This window comes from Pteronotus mesoamericanus, unplaced genomic scaffold (genome assembly GCF_021234165.1).
Source record: "Pteronotus mesoamericanus isolate MK-2021 breed Mesoamerican mustached bat unplaced genomic scaffold, CSHL_Meso_final scaffold_507, whole genome shotgun sequence".
NCBI classification, from domain to species: domain Eukaryota; kingdom Metazoa; phylum Chordata; class Mammalia; order Chiroptera; family Mormoopidae; genus Pteronotus; species Pteronotus mesoamericanus.
The window spans coordinates 12,887,793-12,901,867 of record NW_026555319.1 but is presented as its reverse complement, the minus strand read 5'-3'; the positions used below and the strand labels follow the sequence as shown (position 1 = coordinate 12,901,867).

The 14,075-nt window shown below is 44.4% G+C and overlaps 1 protein-coding gene across 2 annotated transcripts in view; it reads right to left on the bottom strand.

Moving 5' to 3' along the window:
- GRK3 (G protein-coupled receptor kinase 3) overlaps positions 1–14,075 on the bottom strand; it is a 111,677-nt gene that overhangs the window by 33,242 nt on the left and 64,360 nt on the right. For both annotated transcript variants that reach the window (XM_054594049.1, XM_054594050.1), the window contains 4 exons: positions 9,613–9,674; positions 6,460–6,511; positions 4,649–4,740; positions 3,169–3,268 (listed from right to left, as the gene is read on the bottom strand). In XM_054594049.1, coding sequence (XP_054450024.1) covers positions 3,169–3,268; positions 4,649–4,740; positions 6,460–6,511; positions 9,613–9,674 — 306 coding nt within the window. The remainder of the gene's footprint in view (positions 1–3,168; positions 3,269–4,648; positions 4,741–6,459; positions 6,512–9,612; positions 9,675–14,075) is intronic.

The following is a 14,075-nucleotide window of genomic DNA, read 5'->3' as shown; positions in this document are numbered from 1 at the left end:
CAGGGCGTCCCCTGTGGACTCCGGGGCACAAAGAACCAAATCCCAACCAACAAGAACAAACAGGCAGCATGTGAATGAGTGGCGCTGACACAGTTCCAAAGACAGTTACCGTGAAGGTGCTCTGCCTTGCTTACAAATAAAGGTCAGTAAGAACTGGTGAATTTTTAGGGGTACGTCCTTAAATAAAGTTCCTCTGCAAAGAACTGTCTTTGATTTCCTACTGGGACAGAGCAAAATGGCTTGCATTTTGCAGCAACTCTGTATAAATCTGTGATCAGACCGACCGTGAAGGGTTTCCATGAGAAACTTCTCCATTTTGCAGTCAGAGGGGTCTCCTCAATCGGCGAGGCTTATCATGCTACCTTCCCCCCAACACACGCTGTTTTCAACTGCTGCCAGGTTTTTAAATCCTCAGTGTTGGCCCAGAGAGCTCCGCACGGTGTGGTCCGGCCTGGCCTGTGTCCGCTTCTCTCTCCAGCTTCATCTTGCGCTGCTCACCCCATCGCGTCTGACCCCAGCCCTGCGGCCTTCTCTCAGGTCCCCAAACGCTCTGCGCTCAGGACCAGACACGCGCTGGCACCTGCTGTGACTTCACAGGAGCGCTCGGGATCACAGAGCACAACATCTCTGCCCTGGTAAGTGCCTTCCCAGCACTGCGTGCCCACCTTCCACAGCTCTTGCTGTGTGTTCCAATTACGTATACACTTCTGAGACGATCTGAATACTATCACCTGCTCTTATTCTATGTGCAGCTGGGCAAGAGCAAGGAGCAAAGGCAAGTCGTGGGACCCCCACCACACAGCACAGTGTCTGGCACGGTCAAGGCCCTCGACTGTGCTTCAAGGCACAACCGACCCCTACGGGACTTAGGCAGAGAAGGTGCCAACTGCCCTCCCCAGCCACGGCCACACTTACTCCGCTCCTCAAACGGGAGTGTCGTTGTTACTACGCACGAATTACAGGATGAAACTGGCAAACGCACTTCCTGCTGCCTCTTTGAGGGATGAGGCATGAAACATTCCATGTGAGATTGAAAGGGAAAAAAAACAAAACAAAACACTTCCAGTAGGAAAAAAACCAAACAAACCAAAACCCCTATGATGACTGACTGCAGTTTAGAATCATAGCTGTACCCCGGCACATCATGTGGATAAAGGCTGATTTAAAGTTTAGCCTCCTGAGGCAATCTTAAGCTGAAGATTACTAAAAACCTATAAAAAGTAGCCTCTGATTAGCAAAAACAATGCCAAATGATTTTATTACAACTCTTTTGGTTAAATTTTATATGTGAAATAAAAATAAAGTTTTGGTATTTGAATAAAAATATAAATGATTCCTTTAAATTAGTTCAAAGCAGCAGACCAATAGAACCCCAGCTTTTCATTTATCCCCTGAGGGGGGAGACTGGTGAGGAACTGTACAGCTACTTAACCACATTCCCCCTTAGCTGAATAAATGTCAAATCGCTACACAAAAATTGTATGAATATTCTGCCAACACCAACAACTGTTTTCCACAGGCCTTCTTGAGAATGAATATCCAAGGCTTTGAGATAACGCATTAAAAATTAACACTTTCATAATCACTGACACTCTGCAGTAGGCGCACTTCCCTGTGTGAAATTTAAGACAAAGGCATTTCCAGTAGAAATCAGAAGCTGGTACCATGCGCGCTGATTTCACTCCAGGGAGCAGGCTGCTCAGTTTCCACTCTCATTAGCTGGAAACTTGGTCGTGCGCACAGGCCAGTAACTCTTATCTGAAGTGCTTAGTGTCCACATGCTGGGAGGCAGAGGCGCGTAACTAGGAATTATTTATAGCTATGGAATTTCCACTTGTTAGAGTCGAGCTAAATTATGACATTCTTTTGCTTCAATAGCAGATAGCCCTTCTAGAACCATTAAAACTAATGCTAGAATAACATTAACCGCAATGCAATAAGCCTAGGTGATAGACCAGAAACACGGGGCCCATAAAGGAATGGCGAGAAAGGAACCAGGGGAGCGCGCCAGGGAAGCCAGAGACTCCGGGGAAGGAAACAAACCTCCTGGGGCCCCGGCTCCTTGCCTGTTCAACGGAAGAGACTCTTTGATTCGCCATTAAGGCTTGATTGTTTCAAACCCTTTGGGTGAAGATGGCCTTATTTAGAGCCCTGCCATGATACGTGGAGGTCGCCCCCCCCCTCCCCCGCCCCCACCACCACACGACTCACTGCATATAAACCTTTGCGGCCTGGTGTCTGACGTTAAATTCACATGTGAGCTGCACAGCCTGGGTCTGGCCGCTCCAGGCCCACCGCTTCCCTTGCCCCCTCGCCCCCGACTCCCTGACCTCCCCGAACACGGGTGCCAGGCCTGCAGGTGCCCACAGGCACGCCCCGGTTTCCGGGACCGTGCGTTTTTCTGGATGTGTCTTTACATACATCTATCAAAATAAAGAAAAGCCAAGGCTTTCATCGTGGGAACACCATTAACAGAAAGAAAAAAAAAAAACCAGGATGGAACACTTTTTTGCAAGGAGATACCGGGTCAAAGCGTGTTTCTACACATGCTGAGCTAAACACACTGGCTTGATGTACAAATAAAATGTCCAACAGGCAGGCGGGCAGTCCTGGAAATGGAAAGGACCAAAGTCCACAGCAGGTAAAAAGTGGCGAGTGCTGAGAAGATAAGGTCACCTTCAAAGAAACACTGACTGGAGACAATGGCACAGGGACGGTTCTGGGTTGAGCAACCGCCGTCACTTCCTCCGTGTGCGTGAAGGATGCCGGCGACATCCCCTTACTTCTCCCTGGGGTTAGTGCTTCCCAGCCACGCAGTCGGTTCTTCACTGTACCTGCTGTTGTTACGATTACTTCCCTGCCTTTTCTCCAACCATCTTTCACAAAGAAGTTAATCATAAATAAGCACTAAAGGGCAAAGTCATGGGTGTTCATAGTGATGGTTATAGTACTTTCCTATCTCCAAAATTAAGCAGAGATAATGTCCAAACTGTACACAATATTATCTCAGTGCTACTGTTCCTTGCTATAAATTCTAACCCACCCAAGGACTGGCAAGCCCCCAAGTCACAAGAAAATGTCTGCATTTTAAATACATTGTCCTGATATCAAACAAACAAGGAAATTAAAAAAAAAAAAAAAGGGCAATGTTCGAAATTCAATACTTACTCCTGTACTGACAAGCGACAACATAATCCTTTCATTTAAGGCTAATGTTTCTCCTTGTTTCATCTTGATCCTCTTTTTATCTAAGCATTTCATTGCATACCTAGAAACAAACATTATTGAAAAATCAACACTGGAAATATACCTAGACTGATTTAAACAAGATATATCATACTGGGGAAAGTTTCTAAAGACTTGGGCAGTGTTTAAAAGAAGCCAATTGGCACCAAAGTGTCATGCAAAAATTTTATTAAATGTATTAAGGAAAAAAAAATCAACTTCCCTCCCCGCAACGGGGCACATAACCACCACTCCTCAGGCAGGGGCTGTGTAAATACCTCAACAAGCTGCCACGATGAAGTAAAACTGGTAAGTTTAGTGAAATGTAGTAAAGGACAAATACATCATTTGGGATCAAACGGCCCATGGGGGTGAGCTCAGATGCAGGAAGAACGTTTTCCTAATAGGACTCTGTTTTTACCATGTATTATCACATTCAATTCTCACAATAAGGCAGGTACTTTTTAAAAAAATCTCTGCTTCACAAACTAGAATAGGAAGGCTCCAAGGGGCACACACTTTGCCTGAGCCAGAAAGAAAGTGAGGAAGCTGATCTAGCCGTGTGACACGGGGGGCCCACACTCCGGATGCCTACGCTACCCCGTCACGCCGGACCCCAGCCTTCAGACACCTGGGTGCCAGGCATTGGGCTCACCCTGCACAGTGTCCCAGAACAGAAAGAAGAGCAATGGGCACAAATCAGTGAAGGTAGATTTCAGCCCCCACATAATAAGAAACATGCCAACTACTGGGCCAGGACAGACTCGGGCACAGGCTGCGTGGCAACCCTACAGGCGATGCTGGGGCGGCAGCAGGGCTGGCAGGCGCTGAGTTAGGTGACCGTGATGACTCCCTCTCACACCAACTCGGTGGTTTTATAACCCGATCTCACAGACTGTCCCACCTTGCCCACTGCTCTGTCATGTCTGTCACTTAGCCAAACGTGTGGGTCTGGGTCTAACAAATCATACGTTTCCATCTTCTTTTGTCTTCAGAAATACGTTCACTTAAACTGTTTCTATATTAACAGAAATTTTCCCCACACTTCAGAACCCCACCATTTACTTCCTACAAGACCCTAACGCCGAGCTCACGTGCACTTGCCTCACATCAACCGCCGTGAGTCAAGTGGCAGGTATGTGATAGAGCCCATGATCCTGACCCCTGCAGCAGGGCATCTGCCCCCCGAACCAGCACCCAGCTGCTCACCTGTGAGAGCCACGCCCCCTGGAACGCTCCAAACTGCACATGCCAAATCACAGGTGGCTTATTATTTAGAAGAGAGTGTCTACTTCTTTCTGAGCTACGTAACTTTGAGAGCAAGGTCCTGGGCTTCCAAAAATCTATGCAGGGATTTTCTTTGGATCCAAGCATAAAATCCTCTTAGTAGTCCCAGAAAAATGCCTAAGTATCGAAAACTCACATTTTCCCAGTGTCTGCTTTCCTGCAGCCGTACACTTCGCCAAAGCCTCCCCGTCCAATGATCCTGTGTACGCTGAAATCGTTCATGGTCAACTGGGAATTCAAAATACAAAATGGAAACATACAACTGCATGAAAATTATGTTGTAAAGATTTTTTTACCCGCGCGAAACATACACAAGTTATTGGAACGGCAGCTCTGACGGAGGGAGCTGCCGCTTCCTGGACTGACCCCTGACCCAGAGAGAGGCGCTACACACGGCGGCCAGATCCTCCAGACCCCCCTCCTGCTCCACCCCCCAAAACGTACAACACGGAGGCACATGGGAAGATAACAAAGTGGGAGCCATGTTTGATTGCTTTTCCAATCTCATAAATCTCAGACGACAAGGCACATCCCTTGAAGACAAGTGACTGTGAAATTTCCAGTCAAAATGAAAAGCAACTTCAGCTACTCTGGAGCCTCCAGTCTGGAAACAACTCAGCACTTCCAGGACCTGACGTGGCGGAAAAATCAGTCCACGGCGAGGGCCTCTGTGTCTTCCTCACAGGGAGCCATATGATCAGAACACCCAACAGATGCTGGCCATGTGAATTTTTAATCGATAACATCAGTGAATAGAGAGGACTCGTGCTGGGCATGTGAGCATGAAACAAGGCTAAGTGTGAGCACAGGACATAAAGAGCCTTTATTCATAAGCACTTTCCTCTTGTTAATACTAGCTCAGTAAGGCCCTGCTGCATACAGAGTTTTAATAGCGCTAGACGGTGCAGAGGCAGATAGACAATCCTACGGTAACGGGAAGAGGCCGTTGGACAACAGCAAATGCCTACTCGTTTACACACCCTGGCAATGAAGGGTCAGATTTCTGAAGGTTCTCTCTTAAGCACCCCTTAAAACTTCATGCCTGCAGCGGGGTAGGGGCATCCAGCCCACGGGCTTCACGCGTGGTGCTGAGAGGACATAGGACATGAGGACATCGGGTATGGGCATGAGGAAGGTCGACGGCAGACAAAAGGGATTTTTTCAAAATGTGTGCTATTGCCTCTCGCCAGGCAATGTGATGGAAAGGGGAGCTTAAAAAAATAGATCAACAAAAACCAACTCCTCTTCCAACAGGACCATTTAAGTAAAAAACTGGAAAAAAAAAAAAAAAAGAATCCAGTTGATAACTTATTTTTCCCAATTGCAAGCCTCTGTGGAGGGAGAGCAGGAGGGAGCAGGTCGGAGAGGCCCTACAAAGAAATGCACGTTCTAAACGCGAAGCAGAGAGAGCAAGCCTGTGGCCTGGAATTACTGACGCCAAAACAAGATGCAGCACCAGGGAAACACAGGCTGGAAGGCCGCCAGGGTTTGAGGGCTGCTTTTAGCATTCTTGAAACAAAAAGAATATGAAACTTTGGTCTAAAAAAAGATGTCATCATTTTTATTACATGAGTACACCTACTAATAAGGAAAAGAAAAAGAAATTTACCAGGATGGCAAAAGACAAAGGCATGCGGGAATTATGTTATGGAGACTTGAATTTCACTACTATTTCTGTTACAGGGTCAACGACTGCTTAAAATATCCTTTCTTAAATCAATAAACACATTCCTATAGGAATACGAAAAAAGAGAATTAAAATTCAACTTGTTTACAGCTGGGGACGGGGGGATGGCTCTTCTGTACGAAAGGCCGTGAGCACATCTGCTCCGGCAGCCTGTCACCCTGGGGAGAAGGCTCCAGAACCAAGTATTTTCTCACGCAGCGAAGCCAGAGGGAGGTTTTTATTTAAAAAAAGAAAAAAAGAAAGGAAAAGATGATACTCACATGGATGTTTAATTCTACGTTTTTCCACTGACAAAATCTAGTGAACTTGTCACTAAAAAAGAACAGAAATGATTACTGAAGAGTTAAATATCAAATTAACTGGATCTAGAGGATAATGCTTTAAGACGAGCTGGAATCGCATTTCTTGTTTTCCTTCTTCTATAGAGAAATAGAGTTAAATATTTTTTCACGTTTTGGCTTTATTTTAGGATTCAAATGAAAGGTACTGTGTTTCTTCTTTACCTGTCATGTGCTACTGGGGATCTCGCTCTTAATCAGCAACGTTCAACTTAAGGACAACACAAGCCTCGTATGTGATTTAATTTTAATAATATATTTGATTTCACTCCAATAGATCAAAACTTATCATTTCATCATATGTCATCAATATGAAGTTATTAATGAGGAATTCTACATTCTTGTTTTTCTAGAAGCCTTTGGAACCTGGTGTGCATTTGCACTTACTGCCCATGTTAATTCAGACCAATCACAGTTCCAGTGCTCAGCAGCCACCTACGGCTACAGTCCGGGACCATGCCGCGCTAAATGACCAAAAAATAAAATTAATGTTTACCAATAAGAGTGGCAAACGCTCCAATGTCTCAGGCTCTACAGGCTCACTTACTCAACCCAGCAACTCTACAGGCAGGTACTGTCGATTCCCATTTTACAGCCGAGACCAGGGCTGGCCCGAGGTCACCCAGTACGAACGGGTGGAAAAGAACCTGCACCCAGACCAAGTCCTGCCTCCAAAGATACAAACAGTGTAGGAGGGGAACCCTCGGACTAGGATCAGAACACTCATACTGCAGTGAGGTGCTACACTCTCAGCGGGCTCAGCTGTCTGGCAAGTGTTCTTTCATCCATAAAGTAAGAAAGATATCTATTTAATAAATACATTCTTTTGATTACTTTTTAATTAACGTTCTTATAAAATACGAGTAGAGGTATTATCAGCATTACAATAAAACGCCCTAAGGCATCCAAATCTCTCAGTTTCCTGGGAACTTTATCTAACACGCATTCTAAGGATCTCTTAAAAATATTTCTGAGGCTAATAATCACATTGAAAATCAAAAGTGGAAGAACTCTTTGTAATTACATAGTATCTTTTTCCACTGAATCCAAAATAACTTCTAACCAGTGTTTCCTTGATCCTCCTAACATCTCTGTGAGGGTGGTACAATAAAATTGTATTTTGAGATTTCATACAGTTTTTTAAGTATGGTGAGAGCAAAAGGCAAAGCCGCACCGAGCATACCCTGTAGTGATGGCCCGCGGGCTGCTCCGAGCCTGCGTGGTGTGCCGGGCCAGCCCGTCCTCTTTTCTCACCCTGCACGCCAGGCTGGCACCAGGGGGTGGTGCTGGCTTCACCAACTAGCTGCGGAGAGTTAACAGCCAGGGAAAGGGAAGTGCCCAGCTGGCCAAGAGGAGCGTGGGGAGGGGTGGGACATGGAGAGTACGCGGTTTCACCTCCAACGCCCCCCTGGGAGTGAGGCTGCTGAGCAGAGGACGCCCGCTGCCGGAGCACGGCCGCAGCCTCTGGCCCAGAAAAGGGAAGGCCTCCCCACGGGTCCTGTCCGCCTGCCTGGAGCCCTGCCTGGAACGTGGCCCTGGGTCCGTGCTGGGCCTCGGCGGGAGGCGAGAAGAGGAGCCCTCGCACTGCGCAAGACTTCCCCTTTATTGTCGCGCCGCGCTGTGGCCTGAGCCGGGGCCCCCACGGAGTGTGGCCGATCCCGAGGACAGTAAGGCTACAAGGCTCTATTTATGGAATGTCTGTGCTTTTCAAAGCCCAGGCTCCAAACTCTCAGTCTGACAACAGGTTTTTTTAATACTAATCTGAGAATGTATTGACCTAAAAAAGCACCCCAAAAGGTATACAAATGAACAAACTGACTCTCAAAATAATCTGTTATATAAAATAGCTTCGCTCGTACTTCCTGTCACAGTAACTGGCTCAATGGGTAGGAGAAAATGACCACGCAGGCCAAGCCTCCTCCCCAATTTAAATTGCCATCCCCACCTCTCCCCTGTCCCCAAGGTTCACGAAAATGCTGGGTTGACCCAGACTTGGGAAAGGTCAGATTTGAGAGCCAACAGCAACGGAGTCAGCCCTGAGCCAGCAACCCATCCCCTCCGTGGACTCTGCTGCTTCTTGGCCCAGTTTCCACTCCCGCTCCAAAACGTGTAATCATTTGTGTGCATATTAGTTTCCCAAGTACTGACTCGCTCCAGGATAAAATTATCTCTTGAACTCTAGTAGAACCACAACACAAGTTTGTTTTTCTCTAAATCAGTTGAGAACATGTAGAGGGGGAAAAAAAAATCTGTGATGAAGCAGCATTTGTTCTTAAAGGGCAATTACGGACCAGCTGCAAGCAGCTCCAGCAAGGAGCCGCCACAATCATCCTGTCGATTGTCGAGAACGCAGCCGGGTTTGCGGAGAAAAGCGCAGTCAGGGTGCATGCAGATTGGGTTTTAAAAAGTGCGTTCTCACAGGCCAGTACTCCCAACGGGGAAGCTGACTGCTGGCATCTGAAACGCAGATGAGCTGAACGCTTTTATAAGTAGATGTCACTGAAGTGTTTCAGAGTTTTCATCACTAACATACTCCTCTATAGCTTGAGTAATCCAAAGGGGCAATATTCATTAGGTATATTAATGATATTTAGGATCACAGATATACATGTGCCTCTACCCTTCAAATTCTACGAAAATCAAGCACACAGGCTTGTCCGACTTTGAGGGACATGATTTCAAAGGCCAAACAAATTAGATGAATTATAGAGTTGTGCTTGCATTAGTAAAGGTGTCCCAGTGAGATACTTTTAATATTGAGGTTCCCTAGCCTGTTCAAATTTTAGACGATTTTGAAGCTAAAGAACTAAAAAGTCAAAGGGACTATGCAAATCAAAATTATACTGTGACGTATAGAGGAAATAGGCTTACACAAAGCCTAGCACACAGCACATGGTCAATAAATACCTGGTACATGAATAAATTAGTACACATTTTAAGGACAGCATTTATTGCGTTAAATGAGGTACACCTACACAGTACAAGATTTTATATATATACTAATACTGTGATATAATGTTACGTCAAATGTATCTCAATAAAAAAAAATTTTATATATATATAAAAGTTTCGTACCTTTCCATAAATTTTTGGAAGATGTTGCCTCGAAGACTTTCACAAATTTCTTCTATGTATGGCTGGAAAGGAGAGAAAAGAAATTGCACACTGCATAACAAAAAACGTATTAAAGTTAAAAACTAGCGGAGAAGACTCCGTCAAGGTGAGGTTCTGAGTCACGTGTCCCTCCCACAGACTCTTGTACTTGCCCTTCTCAGCACCTGTCCAACTGCCATTAGTGGATTCGTCATCAAGATTATTTATTTAATAGGTATCTACACCACGTGATGGCACATTCCTTGAAGGCAAGGACAGCTCTGCCCTGTTTGTCATTATAACCCTGCTGCCCAGCACGGCACACCGCAAGTCACAGCCACGTTCCAAATGACCGGGGCGCTAGCTTGCAGGGCTGCCTGTGCAGGTCCACAGGGCTCACACCGAGTGCACGCTGCACTTGGTTTAGTGACTTGCTGTCACCATTGCACAATGCTTAGTAAGTTCTGAACAAGGGGTCCTTTTAATTCTCTACTAGGCCCTGTAACTTATGTGGCATATTGTGTAAATTACTATTAATTGTGTTCATTATAAATGATCAGCATTGAGTTTTAAAGACTAAAAGCTAAGGGACTCATGGAGGGAGATTTTTAAAATCAGCTATTTTCCTTACAGATTTTCTACCTCTTGGAGTCACCAAGCTAAAGGTAACCACCGGAGGTGAGGGAGGGAGGAGTGGAAGTTCCCGTGCACCCTGAGTCTGCACACAGTGGGCGGACACACTCCAAAGGCCCGTGAGCAAGTGCACGGTTAACCCAGGATAAAGGCTGGGGCTCCTGGCACCCTTGTGTTGTGCTCTTCCCTTATGGAGAATGATCTACTTCAGTTTCATGCCACTTTACATAGCACCAAATACACAGCCTGACTTTCAGTTTCCATGTGGGGAACTTTAAATCAAGAATTATAAAAATATCAAATGCCAACATTTCACAGGTCAGGATAGAGTCAATTAAATAGTTTTGGCAAATACCTCGGCACCCTACCCTCATGGAATTGTGCAAATTGAGTGTTTTTCTGTCTTCCTGGGTCATTCTGGAAACTTACAAAAAACAAAAGCGGACCCAATCAGGAGCCATCCAAGGCAAGCGACAAGAGCAGGAAGTCTGCAGAAGCCACAGGAACCAAACCCAGCCAGCACAAGACAACCGCAGCTCTGGGAGCCCCACTTCCTGGGCAGAACTGAGACACGGGACCAGGTCGGCTCGACCACCTCACAGGGCTAGCGCTGTGCTGGGCAGGGTGCTAGGACTGGTCACTAAAACCAATTGGACTTTGTTCCCTCCTGGCAAAAGGGAAAGCTGAACTATCTGTAAAGCTCTTTCCACTCTGAAATCTTATGTTTCTGTGATGACATGTAGTATGGATCTCGGCTAAGTCCTCTAGATGCATAAGGCTGAGGGCTGCAAGCCTCAAGAGATTCACAAGAACAGATCATGCATTCAAAGGTCTATGTGAAGGCTTAATTTGTATATCACAGATTTCCTATTTATAAAAACAATTATATTCCTGTTTTTTCATATTTTATCAAACATCCCATACTTTCTGCTAATAAAAGACAAAGATTACTAGAAATTCTTAAGACTAAATATAATATACCACATGGTCACTTTTCAACAGAAAGAACCATACAATAGGCCAGGCGAGCAGTGCAAAAGCCCGAGTTCAGCGTGGGCTCATGAGCTACTTCACCTCTCTGATCCGCAGTTCCTTTAGTCCGTAAAACAGGATAGTCAGAGCTAACTTGCGATGCGATCACAAGAATTTGTTGCGATTAAGAATGCTGAGAGCCAGCGCAGGGCCTGGTATAGTTTAGGCAAGTTGTAAGGCCAGTACCCTTGCCAACGACTGTCACTAAATGTGTCTATGCACTTATTTACTTCTAAAGTCAATTTTGCAAAAAAAAAAAAGAAAAAGAAATTAATAAAAAGCATTTTATATTTACTTTCAGAGCATATGTTTCACTCTCCTCTCCTCCTTGATAAGAAATTACAACTCATACTTCCTATTTTCAAACTGCATCATACTTCCTGATCTCAAAATAAATTCTAAAACTACAGTAATCAAAATAGTTTGATACTGGCATAAAGATCTGACAGTGCAGATCAATAGAACAGGATAGAATCTCGAAATAAATTCACACATCTACTACGGTCAACTAATCTTTGACAAGGGCGCCAAGAACACACAATGGGGAGAGTCTCTTCAATAAATGGTGTGAGTAAAACTGGATATCCACATGCAGAATGAAATTGTATCCTTACCTCACACCATGTACAAAAATCAACTCAAGATGACTTCAAGACTTCCACATAAGACCTGAAACCATATACCTACTAGAAGAAAACATGGGTGGAAAGCTCCTTGACATTGGTTGAGCAACAGTTTCCTCAGATAGGACGTCAAAAGCTCAGGAAACAAAAGCAAAAACAGACAAGTGGGGTTGCATCAAAATAAACAGCCCAGCATATGAAACAATCAGCAGGGTGAAAAGGCAACCTAGGAAGGGGAGAAAATATTTGCAAATCATGTATCTAATAAGGGCATAATACCCAAAATATATACAGAACTCAACTCAATAGCAAAACAAAACACAGAAAAAAAAAACCTGATTAAAAATTGGCTGAGGACCTGAATAGACATTTTTCAAAAGAAGGCATACAAATGACCAAGAGGCATATTAAAAAGTGTTCAACATAACTAATCATCTGGGAAAGACATGCCAAAACCACAATGAGATATCACCTCCTATCTGTTAGGATGGCTATTCTCAGAAAGACAAGACTCTTGTAAGAGAAAAGGAAACCCTTGTGCACTGTTTGCAGAAATGTAAACTGATGAAGCCACCTGAGGAACAGTATAGAGGTTCCTCAAAAAATTAAAAATAGAACTACCATATCACCCCACAATCCCACTTCTGGGTATTTATGAAAAAAATGAAATCAGTATCTTGAAGCAATAGCTGTACTCCCACGTTCATTACAGCATTATTCACAGTAGTTAACACAGGGAAGCAGCGTAAGTGTCCGCTGATGGTGAATGCATAAAGAATCTGTGGGATGGGGTATATAGTGGGATATTATTCAATCTTTCAAAAAAAAGCAATTCTGCCATGCAACAACATGTGTGAACGTGGGAGACATTATGGTATGTGAAATAAGCCAGACATAGAAAGACGAATGCTGTACGGTCACACTTAGATGTGGAATTCATAAAAGCAGAGGGTAGAAAGAAGGGCTGGGGTGCGGGAACATGAGGGGACACTGGTAAAAGGGTGCAAAGTTTTATTTATGAGGATGAATAAGTTCTGGATCTCACATACAGCATGGTATCTATGAGGAGGAGAGTTGATCTTAAATGTTTGCACCACGCACGTACACAAATGTAGCTATGTCAGGTGGTGGATACGTTAATTAGTTTGATTGTGGTAATCATTTCACAATGTATACATAAATTGAAATAGCACATTGTACACCTTAAATTATTTATAATTTTTTCAAAGATTTTATTGACTTATTTTTAAAGAGGGGAAGGGAGGGAGAGAGGGAGGGAGAGGAACAGTAATCTGCGGTTCCCTCTGGCACCGCCCCCTACTGGGGACCTGACCTGCAACCCAAGCATGTGCCCTGACTGGAAACTGAACCAGTGACCCTTTGGTTCGTAGGCCAGCACTCAATCCACTGAGCCACACCGGCCAAGGCAAATTACTTACAATTTTTATTTGTCAATTATACCTCAATAAAGTTGGCGGGGGGGAAGAAATTTCAACTCAAGGAATGTCAACTAACTCTGTGGTTAATGGCCTCCTAAAAACAGGACATCCAAGAGTCTAACTTCTATTTATATTCTAATGTGTTCTGATGGTACACATGTTACAACGGATTGCACTAATATGCTCCTAATTTTAATCAACTTAATAATGACTATTTCCCTCACCTCTGAAAGAATAACCCATTCTATATGTCTTTTACCACACCATTATTTTTGTATGTATTTTTTTATGAACAAATCAGTAGTGTTTTTAAAAGATATTCTGAAATAAGCCAGTCAGAGAAAGACAAACACCATATAATTTTAGTCATATGTGGAATCTAATGAGCAAACTGAACAAGCAAAACAGAGAGTCATAGATGGAGAACAGATGACAGCTAGTGGGCGGGGGAGTTAGGAGGTGGAGGGATTGAGCAAAAAGGAAAAGGACTCATGGACGTGGACAACAGTGTGGTGATTGCTGGGGGGAGGGAGGTGCAGGGGGACTAAATGGTAATGAAACAAATATAATAAAGATTAAATTCGTTAAAAAAACATCCTGAAGAAGTAGCTTCTAAATGGATATTCCTTAAAGGCAGAAAAAGAATTTTGGTGATCCCTGTATTTCACCTGGACCTCTTTTTTAATGTTCCTTGTGCTACAAGAAGAGCGAAAACCAG